Genomic DNA, 16,203 nt, shown 5'->3' on the forward strand with positions numbered 1-16,203 from the left:
TATGCCATTATGGCCACACCTTTTTAAAAAGTTTATTTTACTTTTAAGAGTGTGTGTGTGTGTGTACCTACGGGCTAACCTGGTGCGTAACTAGCACTTGCGTTAGAAACACAGATTACTATGTCTGGCTTTATGCGGATTCTGGGGATTTGAACTCTGATCCTCATGCTCACAAGGCAAGCACTTTGCCCACTGAGCCATATCCCAGCCCCTATTGCTTGAGAAGGGAAAGAGCTCATGTCCAAGGAGAAGGGTGTGGTGGGTTTGGAGTTCTTGACCACAGCCACCCAGCCTTGCTCCCCCCCACCCCCCCAGCTCAGGGCTCGCGGTGGCTAACTCACTGGGCTCCTTCCTCTCATTGGGCTTAATGCAGCGTATGTAGGAGGGCTCCTTGGAGATGAGAATTTCCAGCAGGCTGCTCAGGCTGTTCTTAAACTGAGTCCCGACCTAGGCAGTGAGGGGCACAGTGAGTAGACGCCTCTGCTTCCGCCTGAGCTCTGGAGCTGGAGATGGCCTGTGCTGGGAAGGTCAGTTCCTAGTGCTCCGGGCAGACGGCTTCTCAGGCACAAGATGATTTTCCTAACTAAAGAGAGGCTGGGGCTGTTGTTGGAGAGAGGCTGTGCGCAGACACTGGGTCCCCGGCTCAGTGCCAGCCAGGCTTTGTTGTTGTTGGTTTGGTTTGGTTTTGGTTTTGTACAGCTCTGTGTAGCCCTGGCTGTCCTGGAACTCACTCTGTAGACCAGGCTGGCGTCGAACTCAGAAATCTGCCTGCTTCTGCCTCTCAAATGCTGGGGTTAAAGGTGTGGCCACCACCGCCCGGCAATTAGCCAGGCTCTTAGCTCACGAGCCACAGTGTCATGACTGGGTTCTGAGGTTTCCTTCAAAGGCCCATGTCCTGAATCCGTGTCCCCCAGTGCACAGCTTTTACAGCGAGTGGAGGACTCTGACATCATCGTCAGAGTCAGCGCCACTGCTGTTGGGGTTGGTGGGTTCTTTGAGGGTGCAGTTCTTTAGGAGGGGCGTGGGCTCTTTAAAAGGTGTGGCCTCCTGGGAAGAAGTAACTTAGCTTGGAAAAGTGTATTTACCCCCAATCTCTCCACACACCTTCTCTGCTGCCGTGCCTCCCGCAACCAGAGGTCATGGAGTGCAGTCTCCAAAATCAGGAACTAAATCAACTTTTAAGTTTTTTTTTTTTTTTTCCTCAAGGATTTTGTCACAGTGGGGGGAAGCTGGCTCAGGCATGCAGAGCATCTTACAGAGCAAGGCCACCACTGGGTCCAATCCCCTGTCCCCAGGTCCAAGTCCCTCCATTTGGTGGTATTTTCTGACATCCTCTAGCTCTTAGACTGTAACCCCTGAGGGCAAGGAGCCCCGTTCCCCCACCCCACCTCCAGTACAGCTGCCCACGAAGGAATGAACTGATACAAAGTTTACACATGCAATTTTGTATGTTTCCATGGGTGAAAGGACAGAGCAGTCACTGCTACCCGGTGGCTTTTGTTCCCTTGCTACGTTCACACCAGTTCACACCAGCATCTCTCCCTCACCCACCGTGGGCGGACGCCTCCGGTTTTCAAGCTCCGCCACCAGGAAACATTCCCTCAAGATGCTGTTCTTGGAGCTGCACAGCACCTGTGTGAAGAGAGGCCACACTGAACTGGCTGCTGCGGGAATCCTAGAGTCCATCGGGGGACAGCAGAGCCACCCCTCCGTGGGCACTTAAAGATACTTCCCACCACAGGGAAGTGGGAAGAGACACAAAGAAATGGGGAGTGAGGGGCTGGAGCTGTTGTTTTCTTCCTGTAGTGAGACCCTGGGTTCCACAGCCAGCATTGCCAAAGAGCACTGTAGGTATCCAAATGCGCGGTCGGTCTCTGCCTTGTGTACTGTGGAGACGGCTGGTTTTCTGTATGGTGATTAAGCAAGAGTTGTCTCCAGCCCACCGTAGTGCTGGGGAATAAGGCAACCTCTGAGCATTCAATCATAAGAAGGCCGGAGCGAGCAAGCAAGGTGCGGTGCTCTGCTATGCAGGGGAAAGGAACGGAGGACACAGCCTGGCCTCAGCCACTTGCAGGAGAACTCAGAAACCAGCAGACGCTGGCTCTCAGGAGACAGGCACAGTGGGGTGAAGCCAAAGCCGCTAGGCTTTGTAATTAGCTGGTTGTGCTCTATAAATCTTTGAAATAATCTAATAATGAAAATGTACCCCCTTTTATTCTTGTTTATACATATATTGCCTTTTAAAAAGACTTATTATATATATATATATATATATATATATATATATATATATATATATATATATATATATATATATATATGAGTACACTGTAGCTGTCCTTCAGACACCCCAGAAGAGGACATTAGATCCCATTACAGATGTTTGTGAGCCACCACGTGGTTGCTGGGATTTGAACTCAGGACCTCTAGAAGAGCAGTCAGTGCTCTTAACTGCTGAGCCATCTCTCCAGCCCTTATCCTTGTTTTTAAATCGTACTTGGTGCCTTGCATATGCTCAGCCCCAGCCCATGTCTTCCTCCTCGTCTAATCTTTTTTTTTTTTTTTTTTTAAGATTTACTTATTTATTATATGTAAGTACACCGTCGCTGTCTTCAGACACACCAGAAGAGGGCGTGAGCTCTCATTAGAGATGGTTGTGAGCCACCATGTGGTTGCTGGGATTTGAACTCAGGACCTTCAGAAGAGCAGTCAGTGCACTTAACTGCTGAGCCATCTCTCCAGCCCCTCATCTAATCTTTATTTTATGGTTTTCTTTTAGACACTTTCATTAGCTAGCCAAGGCTGGCCTTAAATCCAAGATCCTCCCATTTCCCTCTCTCAAACGCTGGGGTTACAGGTGTGTGCCACTACCTTTGGAAGAAGTCCTTAATTTTAAAAAATTGAGACATATAAAAAAGTCCTCGTGTTTAATAAAATTTCAGTCAGCTTTAAAACAGAAAATTCTGTTGGTTTTTCCCAGACAGGGTCTCGCACAGTTCCCAGCTGCAAACTGAAGCTTAGCGGAGGACAGTTTCAAACTCCTGGCCCTCCTGGGGCTGCCGAGCAGGTGCTAGGGAGGATTGTAGGCTGCCTGTAGTCCCAGCTGAGGACGTAATCCACAGACAAGAAAGTTCCAGAGAACCCAGAGCCACTGTCAACTTCTGCCTCACCATTAGCAACGTGTGGCGGTTAGATTCAGACTCACCTCCTTCAGGTGTCTATAGAGTAGGTCGTTGTTTTTCTCCAAGAATCCTGTTTTAAAAACAAAAAACAAAGTTTCAATCAATGCAATTCCATACTAATAGCTAAGACACATCCTGGTGTGATGGTTTAAATATGTTCCGATCAGGGAGTGGCACTACTAGTGGGCGTGGCCTTGGTGGAGTAGGTGTGGCCCTGTTGGAGTAGGTGTGTCACTGTGGGTGTGGCTGTAAGACCCTCCTCCTAGCTGCCTGGACATCAGTCTCCTCCTAGCAGCCTTCAGATGAAGATGTAGAATTCTCCGCTCCTCCTGCACCAGGCCTGCCTGGATGCTGCCATGTTCCCACCTTGATGATAATGGACTGAACCTCTGAACCTGTATGCCAGCCCCAATTAAATGTTGTCCTTCTAAGAGTTGCCTTGGTCATGGTGTCTGCTCACAGCAGTTAAACCCTAACTGAGACACCTGGTGACATCTGAGGTCACATGGGGTTTCCCAGTCCTTGCAATACCGAGGCGGGCTGAATCCTGGCAGCGAGCTGTGATCTGTACTGTGAGCTAAGCATGGAGCAACACCCAGGCCTCTGCTCAGTCACACTAGAAGCACACCCTATGTACAATGATGAACATCCTTCAGAACCAGACGTCATGGGGGACACCCCTACACACTTCCAGACAGATCCAGATATCATGGGGGACATCGCCATGTACCCTTAGACAGAGCCAGGTAGCATGGGGGACACTCTCCCATTATACCCCCAGAGAGAGCCAGACATTCTGGATGGACACCGTCCCTGCACGACTCTATAGAATGCCAGATAGTCTAGGGGACAACCTCCCAGGCTGAGAGGCAGGTCCTCAGAGGTAAACCTACATCAGGCTGCTCTACAGTGTGTGGCCTTAATTCAAAACGGTCCAGTAGCAATGACCTGTGACCCACAGGGACAGTGGGGGGCACTGAGCCCCAGGAGGCGAGCCGAGGCCATTCCCACAAAGGCAAATTCCCCCGGTGTCCTTTCCCACTCCCTGGTGGTTTTCTGGTTTTGTTGGTTAGTTGAGACATGCAGTTCTGACTCCTGCAACTCGCTCTGCAGACTAGGCTGGCCTCAAAATATAAATGAAATCATCTCAACAGAGAGCCGATCTCTTCTTTTTAAAAACTTGCTCTACACTGCCTTGCATTTAAAAGAACAGAAAATCTTAAAATGTATTCTGTTACTTTACAAAGATTCTTAGTGATGAACTTTCTGGTGCTTTGAAAGATACCACCAATAAAGAGAAAGCACTGTGCCCAGTAAGCATTTGTGAACCCCAAAAGTCCACCATGTAATTGCCCTAGGGTATCAAATAGGAGGGGGCAGCCCCAAGTCTAGTTCCAGGCAAGCATTTATAGAGGCAAAGAACGAGGTATCCAGCCTGGCACACATCAGATGGGGACCATTATGGCCTTTAACATAATTGGCTGCGCTGGGAGCCAAACCATAAACTTAACTTCTGTTTTCCTCCTGATTGGTGGTTGTTATAAAATGCCAGGGGTGGACTTGTAACCTGGGGGGTGCAGTTTTGCAGGAGAATAACCTGGCCAAGATAGAGTCTGAACCTAAAAGATCTGGTCTCTCAAAAGGTCAGTTCTCAGAATTGGGGAAGATACTGGCAAATTCTATATCTGACAAAGTTCTAGTGTCCATAATATATATATATATATATACCTCTCATGATTCAACAATGACTTTTTAATGGGCAAAGTATCTAAAGAGGTATTTATCCAGGGAAGATATACAAACGGCTGGCAAGTACACAGAGTGTTTGGCATCACCAGCTACCAGGAGAACCACAGGGCAGCCTTCGCACATGCCCAGAAGGCTGCTGCAGAGCATTGTGGGTGCTGGGGAGGACAAGGAGAGATGAAGATCATAGCAATCGGAAGGCTCCTGAAAACACTAAGCAGGGACTTCCGTGGGACCCAGTCACTCCCGTCCTTACTATCCACCCAGGAAAAGAAAGGCGACCTGGTCATCCCTGCTACTTAGAAGGCTGAGGCCAGAAGATGGCAAGTTCATAGCCAGCCTGGGCACTGAGGTGAAACTGTCCCTAAATTCTTACACTTTTCATGCATGTGTGGCCCCAGATGCAGTCGCTGCTACTGTGGGGGAGGGAGATGTGCAGGCGTATTCCAAGTGTCAGTTTCCACCATGGCTGTAAAGATAGATGCCCTGAATGGTTACTGACCTATGGGCACAGAGAAGGTTATCCAGAGAAAGGAATATTACTGAACACTGAATATGACTGGCAGCATGGAGGACATTTGAAACCTTACACTGATGAGCGAGATCAGATGCTGAGAGATCACAAGTGGGATTCTCCAGGCCAGGCCAGGCACTGTGCACTTAGGAAGAGCATTGGTTCATTGCCTAGCACTGTGGGGGAGGGGCGGAGCATAGGGGCGGGGTAGAGGGTAGGGGGATAAGAAGCAGAAGGGGAATAAAGTGTGGGGGAGGGGCAGAGGGTGTGGGGGAAGAGGGGCAGAGTATATAGGGGAAGGGCAGAAGTTGGAGGAGGGAAGAGCAGAGGGAGAAGAGGGTGTGGGAGTGGCAGAGGTCGGAGGAGGGATAGAGAGTGTAGGAGAAAGGGGGGGAGGCAAAGGGTATGTGGGAGGGGCATAGGGTGGGGGAGGAGCAAAGAGTGTGGGGGAGGGGCAGAGGTTGTGGGGGGGGGAGAGGGTGGGGGAGAGGGTGGGGGAAAAGGACAGAGGGTGTAGGCAGACAGTGTTCTAAAATGAATTAGAGTAAACTGATGTACAACTCTGAATTTACTAAAACTCCTGAGTTGCACCTGTCAACAGATTGAAGTACAGGTTGTATGATATTGCTTTATTTATTTATTTAAAAACCGGTGGTTATATTGTAAATCCCCAACCAACTCTGTTTTTGAAGAAACTCCATTTTGTGTGAGACCGGGGGCTAAACTCCCAATTCCGGGAAGGAAACCACAAGAGCCACCTGAATAAATATCCTATGACCACGCCCCACTTAAAAACAGCCAGTCAGGCTGCTATAGCAGGGTCAAGGTTCAGAGATAGCCTAAGATCTCCTGCAGAGAACAGATAACCTAGCCATCCTGTCTGTCTGCTGGTTTGCCCCACGTTTGGTTCCTGCAGATTATGCTACAGATGCAGCTTTTAAAATATTAACTTGCTGACCTGTATGGAAATTCCCCAAGTTTGCTGTAAGCACAATAAATACCCTGCACCCCTAGACTGGGGCTCTCACTTTGGACCCTCTGCGATGTGGACAGCAAGAGTCCTTGCTCATGAGCTCGTAATAAAAGACCTTTGTGTATTTGCTTCGGAATTGGCTCTTTGATGGTCTTTGGAGTCCCTGTGACTTGGACTTGGGCGTAACAATATCAATAATTAATAAAGACCTTTTAGGTGGCTTGCTTGAATGCAACACTAGGGACTTGGGGGTGGCCACAGATAGCATCTCCTTGGAGGACTTGGTGACTGGCTTACACACCTGGACACCTGCATGGCTGTGACCCACCCCGGCCACTTACCTTTGGTGCAGTAGGTTACCTCTCCTGCGTAATGCAGGAGGCAGAATTCCAGCCAGCCGATCCTCTTCCGGCCCTTTGGATCAGCCAGCTTCCGGCTACAAGACACAAACACACACCATGATGTCCTGGGCCATCTGCAATGAAGCTGACTCCCTGGGGCTCCTGGGGAGCCTTGTTCCCTCTCCGTCTGTCTGTCAGGTGTCTCATAATCAGAGCCTTTCTTCACCTAAGCTAGTGAGGAAGAAAAGCATATGTCTGTGAGAAACATTCAGCCTTTGTCTTGTTTAAGTCTGACCTGGGCAGTAAAACACCAATTCCATGGCAAGCATAAAGCCCTGGGTTCCCTCAACAACGCAGGGGTTTTGTCCTATTTAAAATTTTGTATATATGAGTGTTTTGCCTACATGCATGTCTGTGTGTCACATTGGGGCCTAGTGCCTGCTTGAGGCCAGAAGATGGTATTGGACACTCCAGAGGTAGAGACATTGGAGTGCTGGCAATGAAAGTTGGGTCCCCTGAAGGGCAGTGGATGCTCTTCACCTATTCAGCCCTGTCATTTGTAATTGAAAAATAAAAGGTTGGGTATGGTGGCATGACTTTAATTCCAATATTCAGGAGACAGGAAGATCTCTCTGAGTCTAAGGCCACCCTGGTTTACACGAGCTTCACGTCAGCCAAGGCTACATAAAGAGAAGAGGAGGAAGGAAGAGGTAGAGGAAGAGGAAGTGTTGGAGAGGAGGACGTCGGTGTATGACAGAGAGCTGAGGACTATCCAGATTTTGGTATTTCCATTCTTCTCAGTCACATGCCTCAGTATTTCATAAACACTCTGTGTCCCTTACCTGTTGATTGACTTAATAAAGATCTGGAGGCCAATGGCTAAGCAGAAAGGGAAGCAGGAAGTGAGAGAAGGTCTCTGGGAGAAGAATGGGGGAGGGGAGGGGGGATTTGCCAGTGGGACACGGAAGTGTTCCAATGTACGAGGACTGAGAGAGAGGTAAAGAGGTAAACCTACCCCTCCCCAGAATTCCCCCAATGTGCTTTAAATCAGGCCTGTGAGCTCACTTGGGCACCATGGTTGACCCCAGCATGCTGGACTTCTGCAGAATAAATGCTCTTTGCTTTTTGCATACAATTTGAGTTTGGGGTATCATTCTTCAGTGATTCATGGACACAAAAAGGAAGAAGGAAGAGGAAGAAGGAAGAAGAGGAGGAGGAGGAGAGAAGGAAGAGGAGGAGCAGAAGAGGAGGAGCAGGAGAAGAGGAGGGGTGCACTGGCTAGTTTTGTGTGTCAACTTGACACAAGCTGGAGTTATCACAGAGAAAGGAGTTTCAGTTAGGGAAATGCCTCCATGAGATCCAGCTGTGGGGCATTTTCTCAATTAGTGATCAAGGGAGAGGGCCCCTTGTGGGCGGGGCCATCCCTGGGCTGGTGGTCCTGGGTTCTATAAGAGAGCAGGCTGAGCAAGCCAGGGGAAGCAAGCCAGTAAGAAACATCCCTCCATGGCCTCTGCATCAGCTCTTGCTTCCTGACCTGCTTGAGTTCCAGTCCTGACTTCCTTTGGTGATGAACTGCAACTTGGAAGTGTAAGCTCAGTAAACCCTTTCCTCCCCAACTTGCTTCTTGGTCATGATGTTTTTGCAGGACTAGAAACCCTGACTAAGACAAATTGGTACCAGCATAGTGGGGTATTCCTGTGACAACCTGACCATGTTTTGGGGAGGATTGTGGAAGGACTTTGGAACTTTGAGCTAGAAAAGCTGTGGAAAGTTCTGTAGGAGCTTGGAAGACAATGTTACAAACAGTGCAGAAGATGGAGGCCTGGCTTGTGAAATTTCAGGGGGAAGATTAAAGACTCTTACAGTGGCCATGTTTTGATTGTGAAGATTCTGTGGTTTTGGTTAGCTGGGGCTGAAGAATCAGCTGTAAGTAACAAGATACCAGAACCACTAATGCAAACCTTTGTGTTACTGGGACTATTGATGCTGGTTAGCTGGAGCTAAGAAATTAGCGGTCATTAAGAAGAGACCAGCATCACTGAGATGAAATCTTCTGGGAAGTGTTTTCTGAGAGCACAGAGAGTGTGTTCCAGAGATAGCTACAGTTGTATTTTGTGCTGTGGCTGGACTTGGTACTATGTAAGAGTCACTCAGATGGTACTGGTTTTGAAGGCATGAAGGGGTCATGAAGAGCAGCTGAGGCTCTTGGCACAGTAAGAGGCCATGGAAGGCCATTGGTGAAGGTGCAGTCTCAGTTGCAATTGATGGCCCAGGACTTGAAGGGGTCATGCATAGGAGCAGAGGCTTGTCACCCTGATGAGAGCCTATGAGAGGCTATTGGTGAAGCCTAATTACAGTGGAAGATAGCAGCGTTTTGGAGATGCCAGTACCATGTGATGACCACCAAGAACAGCAGCAACAGTGGAGTACAGGCAGCTGGAGCCTAGAAGACAAGCAGTGTGCTACAAAGGGCAGAGCTGAAGAAGTGACCCAAGCCCTTGGAGGAGCCCAGAAGATCGTGAGTTGGATCCCAGACATTGAACTATGGAGTTTGAGTTTTGCTTTTGGTTGTAACTGTGCCCTGAAATGTTTCCCTCTTGAAGAAAGTATTTTAGTGGAGCCCACAGTTGAGAGACTTTGAATTGTTAAGACTTTGAATTTTAAAGATATTGGAGATTTTAAGGTGATTGAACTTTTAATATGTAAATACTGTGGGACTTTTAAAGTAATTTAGATCTTGGAGATGAATAAGAAAGTAAGGGTTGAGGCTTAATGATGATGTGTTTGTGTGTCAAGTTGACAAGGGGTCAATTGTACTGGCTAGTTTCATGTGTCAACTTGACACAAGCTGGAGTTATCACAGAAAGGAGCTTCAGTTGGGGAAGTGCCTCCATGAGATCCAGCTGTGGGGCATTTTCTCAATTAGTGATCAAATGGGGAGGGCACCTTGTGGGTGGTTCCACCTTTGGGCTGATGCTCTTGGGTTCTATAAGAGAGCAGGCTGAGCAAGCCAGGGGAAGCAAGCCAGTAAGAAACATCCCTCCATGGCCTCTGTATCAGCTCCTGCTTCCTGATCTGCTTGAGTTCTAGTCCTGACTTCCTTTGGTGATGAACTGCAACGTGGAAGTGTAAGCTCAATAAACCCTTCTCTCCCCAACTTGCTTCTTGGTCATGATGTTTGTGCAGGAATAGGAACCCTGACTAAGACAAGGGGCATCATTCTTCAGTGACTCATGGACCCAGAAAAGAAGAAGGAAGAAGAAGAGGAGGAGGAGGAGGAGGAAGAAGAGGAGGAGAAGAAGAAGAACCAAATCCAATGAGATAGCTCAGCAGACAAAGGGACTTACAACCAAGCCTGGTGACCAGAGTTTGATATCCCTGGTTTGATATCCCTGGTTTGATGTCCCTGGTTTGATGTCCCTGGTTTGACCTACCTAGTTGAAGGGGAAAACTGACCCCCTCCCCAGTTTTTCTCTGACCTCCACACAGGGTGGTACATGTATCCATGGGCACGCTCTCACACACAAATAAATTAATATATGTAATTTTTAAAAGGCATGTTCGTTTGGTTTCAGACCCTAGGACAAGGGACTGAGGTGCACATTGTACACACCAAAGCCCACCTGGCCCCCAGGTTCTCCCAGAATTCCCCAGTCCCTACCTGACACACCCTGGCCCCAACTCAAACTTTCCAGCCCCCAGGGCTGGGCTGCCCTTCCCCCAGAGGCTCCTCCCTATATAATCCAGACATTCTGGCCTCTCTCTCTTCCCTTCTCTTTTCTCTGGGTACCTCTTTCTTTCTCTCCCCTACCCCACCCTCTTTCCCCAGGGCAACTTCCCGGCCTCAGTCCTTAGGGCCAGTAAACTCGCCCAACCAAGAGCGGCTTCTCAATAAGACTGCCTTTAATCTAATCTAATCTGGCTTAAAGGGGCTCATTTCACCAGTGGTAGGAAAAATAGCCTATCAATGGTGAAACTGTTCATCTGGCAAAACATTAGCTATGCAAGCATGAGGCAGTAGTTTGATTTCCTGAGCCCGGGAGAGTTGGAAGCAGGCTTGTCCCTGGAGCCCACTGGCCAGCCTACTCTAAGGAGCAAACCCTAAGTCCCCGTGAGAGCGCATGCATGAAAGTGGGACAGTCTGTTTCTCCAGGGTCACTTCATTTGTGTACACAACTTCATCCATTTGTCTTCCAGCTCTGATAGGGCTGTGTGATGGTGATTTCTATGGACAGTCACAGAGCTACTGGGTAGGTGTGGTAATACCCTACCCTGCAGAGGCTCAAATGCAGAACAGATTGTTCCCTTCAGTCTCGCCCGCTCAGTAAGAGGCCGTGCTGGCCATGCTGGGGCTGCTCTTCAAAGACAGATTTATTTTGTTGGTTGGTCGGTGCTGGGGGCTGAATCCAAGTCTCAGGCATAGAAACCCTTGACTGCCAAGCCACGTTCCCAGTGCTCAAACTCAAGAACACAGAAACATGGTTTCTGTGCAAACCGTGGCTTATTTATACATGCATGTTGGCAAGTGTTCTTCCGTGTCTGTCCGTGTGAGCAGTAAATGTTCTTACCTGCTGAGCCATCTCTCCAGCCCTTGAAAGTGTATATATATTTTAAGGTGGGTGTGAAAATCTGATTTTGAGAAAACATTTGGAGAATCCCTGTCAAGTCATCTTGAGAACTCAGGATCAACGCCTGGGAAAACGCTTATGGGGCATCTTAGATGTAGTTTTGACGCCCAGTGGTGGTTGTTGGCTTTTGCTTGAGTTTTATGTTCAATTCCTCAGTTAGCCATGAACCAGTGAGGAGGTTCTGTTTGTTGAGACATGATTTAACCATGGCCCTGGTCAGCAGGCTCCATGTATTTGTATGTTTTAAGGTCTTTTTGAGACAGTGTCTTTCTGTATGGTCCAGGCTGGCCTTGAACTCCCAATTCCCTGTCTCAGGGAACTCCCAAAGCCCGTGCCAAGCACATCTGGCTGTCCCTACTGGACCTAAATCATTCCTGTCAGTCCAGTTTCTACTCACATGGGCATGCTGACATGAGCCAGTTTTCAGGATGCTGTTTTTGTATGCAAAGTCACTGTTCTGCATGTATGCATACAGGTGTGTGGCATATGTGAACATGTGTGTGTGTGCTGAACACACTAAGACCTGAGGAGGACAGACACCGGGGTCCTGTTTGATCGCCTCTGCCTTCTTTTAGGCGGCTCTCACGGAACCTGGAGCCCGGACAGCAGCTAGCTGGGGTTAGGGACCAGGGCAGCCATGCCTAGTTCTTACGTGGGTGCTGTGATCTGAACTCGGAACCTCATGCTTGTACAAGTGCAGGTACCACTGAGCACCTTCCCAGCCCCAAAGTACTCGTCCTTGGGCACATGTCCAAGAGAGAAAACACGATGCTCCCCCCACAGGACAGCCCTTCAGATAAATAATAAAGCACGCACGTTCGGAAGTGCGCGTGTTTGCCCACTTTCTCCTCCAGCTTCTCCAGGAAACTCAAGTCCGTTGCGGGGCCGGGGCGAATGCATTCTTCATCCTTTCAAATGGAAAGAAGATGCTTCAGCCTCACGCCAGTGCATGGCGAGCTTTCACCAGCAGCAGCTGAACGTTCTAGATAGATTAAATTGCTGTCACCTTCCATGAGGCCCGGGAGGAGGGGCCTGCGGGAGGAGGGGCCTGCGGGAGGAGGGGCCTGCGGGAGGAGGGGCCTGCGGGAGGAGGGGCCTGCGGGAGGAGGGGCCTGCGGGAGGAGGGGCCTGCGGGAGGAGGGGCCTGCGGGAGGAGGGGCCTGCGGGAGGAGGGGCCGGCGGGAGGAGGGGCCGGCGGGAGGAGGGGCCGGCGGGAGGAGGGGCCGGCGGGAGGAGGGGCCGGCGGGAGGAGGGGCCGGCGGGAGGAGGGGCCGGCGGGAGGAGGGGTCAGCCATCACTTGTGCTGGGACCCTGGGGCTGGCTGAGGGAGCCTCACTCCAGAGAGACTGGAAATGCCACAGAGTCAATCCCCCTGCAACTGACTGGTCCTTTTCTGGTCCCTTTTCCATCCCCCCATCCTTTCTTTTGAGCCAGGACTTTGCTGTGTCTCCAGGTTGCCTCAAACTCCTGCTTTAGCCTTCTCAGTGCTGAGGTTACGGGCGCTGGCTGGCCAGCTCCCACTCCGGCCTGTATCTTTTCATTCATTCATTCATTCATTCATTCCATTCTCATTCCCTTCTTTCTTTCTCCTCCCCTCCCTTGCCTTTAGTGAGGATCTTGCTGTGTAGCGTGGAGTGGACTCAAACTCATAATCCTCCTGCCTCGGCTTCCTGAGCATTGGAGTAACCAGCATGCACCCACACCCCAGTCTGACCCATTTTTCTTTCCTCCCTGACTCTTAGTGACTTGATACGTAGCTCAGGCTGGCCTCAAGCTCCTGATACCTGAACGCTGAGATGAGAGGTGTGCTCCAACATGCCCTGCTCTGACCATATTTTCAGACTTCCTGAAGACGCTCAGGGTTGCCTCGGCTGCTTACTGAAATACTCCTAACCAGCCGTCAAGGACCAGGAGCAACCGTGTGCACAGTGCCAAGGCCTCGTGGGAAGAAAGCTACAGAAGCAGCTGAGCCTAAGACCCCCATCTCTCTATCCCTGGGAGTTAATTTCTTCAACAATGAGTTTACTCAATTGGCCACAATCAACACACACACACACACAGAGACATACACATGCCTACACACACACACTCACCCCCACCCACTCACATCTCCCACAAAAATACACACTCAAAACACACACATACCTCCTCACCCACACTCACCACCCACCCACCCACTCACCCCCCAAACTCACACCTCCTCACACACTCACCCACCCACACCTCTCCACGCACACACTCACACCCTCCCCACACACACTCACACCCTCCCCACACACACTCAATCCCCCAACACACACACACACACACACACACACATACACACACACACACACACACGTACCATGCACACTCACATCTCTCCACACATACTCATACACCCCACACACACTCACCCCCCACAAACGCACACTGATATATATATATATATATATACATAACCCCACCCCCACAAACACACAAACACATACACACACAAACACTGAGACACCCCATTCTTTAGCCTAGGCCATAGAATTTACTATGTAGGCCAGGCTGGCCTCAACCCCAGGGCAGTCTGCCCGAGTCGCTGGGATTACACAGGGCTTCTCCTCTGCGCCCTGTGAGGCCTCGGCAGCGTTCACCTGCCCGTGGCAGACACGCAGTTGGTGACAGGTCACCGTTCTCACCAGGATAGAGATGATCCCTCTGTGTCTCTCTTCTACCAAATCGCAGATGATCTTGTTGTTGAAGTACTGGACAGGTTCCCACTGAAAGGACAAGAGGGACAGTCCTCCCAGCGTGCACAGGGGCGCCACCGAGCACAGCGGCTTGACCCGGATTCTACAACCATTTTCTCCAAATCTGCTCTTCACATCTAACTTTCAAAAACTATACTTTGGGGGGGGGGGGCTGGAGAGACGACTCAACTGTTAAAATTTACTACTTTCAAGGAAGACCCAAGTTCAGTTCCCAGCATGCATATCGTGTGGCTTATAACTGTCTGTAACTCTGGCTCTGGGGGAATCTGCCACTATTCTGGTCTCCATAGGCACCTCCAGTAAGATGCACACACACACACACACACACAAACACACTGAAATCTTTTTTAAAATGGTACTTTTGGGGCTGGTGCGAAGGCTCAGCAGATAAAGGTGTCTGTGGCACAAGCCTCATATCTGGAGTTGGTACCCTGTAATCCATGTAAAGGGGGGGAGAACTGACGCTGCAGGTATCCTCTGTGCCCTGGATGTGCACCTACACACACACACACACACACACACACCGTTCTAAAACTTAAAAGGTCTTAAATGATTCTTGTAGTCAGTCTTTGCTACTTTGTGGGTTCTCCTTTCTTCTGCCCTTCTCCACCCTTTTCCCACTGTTCAACCCCTAACCCTAAATAAGAGAGAGAAAAAAGGACAGAGAAGAAAGAGACCCCTGAATAACGCCGGGGTCAGAAAGGGGTGACCTATAGACTGCTTCCTGCTGATCAGGGGCCTCGAGGTCCTTTGGGCAAGTTTGGTCTTCACTGCCAGGGTATCTGACTTCTTGTGTGTGTGTTTTTAAAGATTTATTTATTTTATGTATATATCAGAATGCTGTCAGTGTCTTCTGACACACCAGAAGAAGACACCACATCCCATTACAGATGGTTGTGAGCCACCATGAGGTTGCTGGGAATTGAACTCAGGACCTCTGGAAGAGCAGTCGGTGCTCTTAACCACTGAGCCATCTCTCTAGCCACCCCCCCCTTTTTTGTACAAACTAACCAACTATACCTCCTCTTGGGGTCCTAGCATTTATAAGCCCTCTGGAAAGTTCCCAGCATTTCCAGTGTCACACAATCGCAAAAACTATCTGCAGCTGGCAAAACCATGCCCCTGCCAGAGCATGAGGCGAATCACAGTCAGCTGCTGTGGAGAATCTGAAGTAGCCCCACATCACACACCTGGGATTAAAATGAAAACATATTCTTGTAATATTTGTATTTTTAGAGGAAACCAAAATTCTAAAATCCTCACTACAGACACTTTCTAGATATCCTAAGTATTTTCCTAGGGAAGAACTAAAAGTCCTCAATCCAAGAAACGACGAGGGGTTGGTGTGGAGCTAAGAAGTGTTTTGTCAGGCTAGAGTATTTTACCAGTGTGTTCAAAGCTACGCATCCATTGCCAGCCCTGAATCCAACCCTCCCCCCACCCCCATCCCTTCCTCCCTCCCGCCCTCCCTCCTTCTCTCCTTCCTCCACCCATCTCCATCTCAGGTTCTCATTCTCTCTGTTTCTCTGTTTCTCTCTGTCTCTGTCTCCCCCCACCCTTAGAGACACATCCCATGCTCACCTCGATGCCTTCGGATTCATACTCGGCCTGCTCTGCCTTTAGCGTCCTCTCTATCAGCAGCTGCTGTAGTTTCTCATTGCAGTAATTGATACAGAACTGTTCAAAACTAGAAACACAGGGGATTTTGGCTGCGTGACTCACGCAGATAGGACCAAGCACGGCCAGATGCTTCTTTTCGAGGACACAGATCTATAGAGTAGTCCACTGATAAACAGGAAAAAGTTCTTGGAAACAGGGTCGGGGCAGCATGTGATTGGCTAGGGATGCAGTCCGTGGCTAGAGCACTTGCCGGGAACCGTGTGTCAACTGAGGGCTGTGGATCTGTAGTTCTAGGGACAGGGAAACCAACTGCAGACTCTAACACCAAGAGACAAGTAGATAACCAGACAATGCAGGCAGTGCAGGCAGTGCCGACGGGCAGTGCAGACAGTGCAGGCAGGCAGGCAGTGCAGACAGACAGAGCAGACAGTGTAAGCAGGCAGGCAGGGAAAACTCAC

At 49.7% G+C, this 16,203-nt stretch overlaps 1 protein-coding gene across 1 annotated transcript in view; it reads right to left on the reverse strand.

Moving 5' to 3' along the window:
- The window catches only part of Myo1h (myosin IH), a 46,692-nt gene that overhangs the window by 12,197 nt on the left and 18,292 nt on the right, over positions 1–16,203 (reverse strand). Inside the window, exons 11-17 of the mRNA XM_052169145.1 lie at positions 15,707–15,812; positions 14,054–14,134; positions 12,201–12,292; positions 6,757–6,851; positions 3,206–3,252; positions 1,552–1,632; positions 342–447 (exon numbers count right to left, since the gene is read on the reverse strand). Coding sequence (XP_052025105.1) covers positions 342–447; positions 1,552–1,632; positions 3,206–3,252; positions 6,757–6,851; positions 12,201–12,292; positions 14,054–14,134; positions 15,707–15,812 — 608 coding nt within the window. The remainder of the gene's footprint in view (positions 1–341; positions 448–1,551; positions 1,633–3,205; positions 3,253–6,756; positions 6,852–12,200; positions 12,293–14,053; positions 14,135–15,706; positions 15,813–16,203) is intronic.

Source organism: Apodemus sylvaticus, chromosome 22 (genome assembly GCF_947179515.1).
Source record: "Apodemus sylvaticus chromosome 22, mApoSyl1.1, whole genome shotgun sequence".
NCBI lineage: Eukaryota > Metazoa > Chordata > Mammalia > Rodentia > Muridae > Apodemus > Apodemus sylvaticus.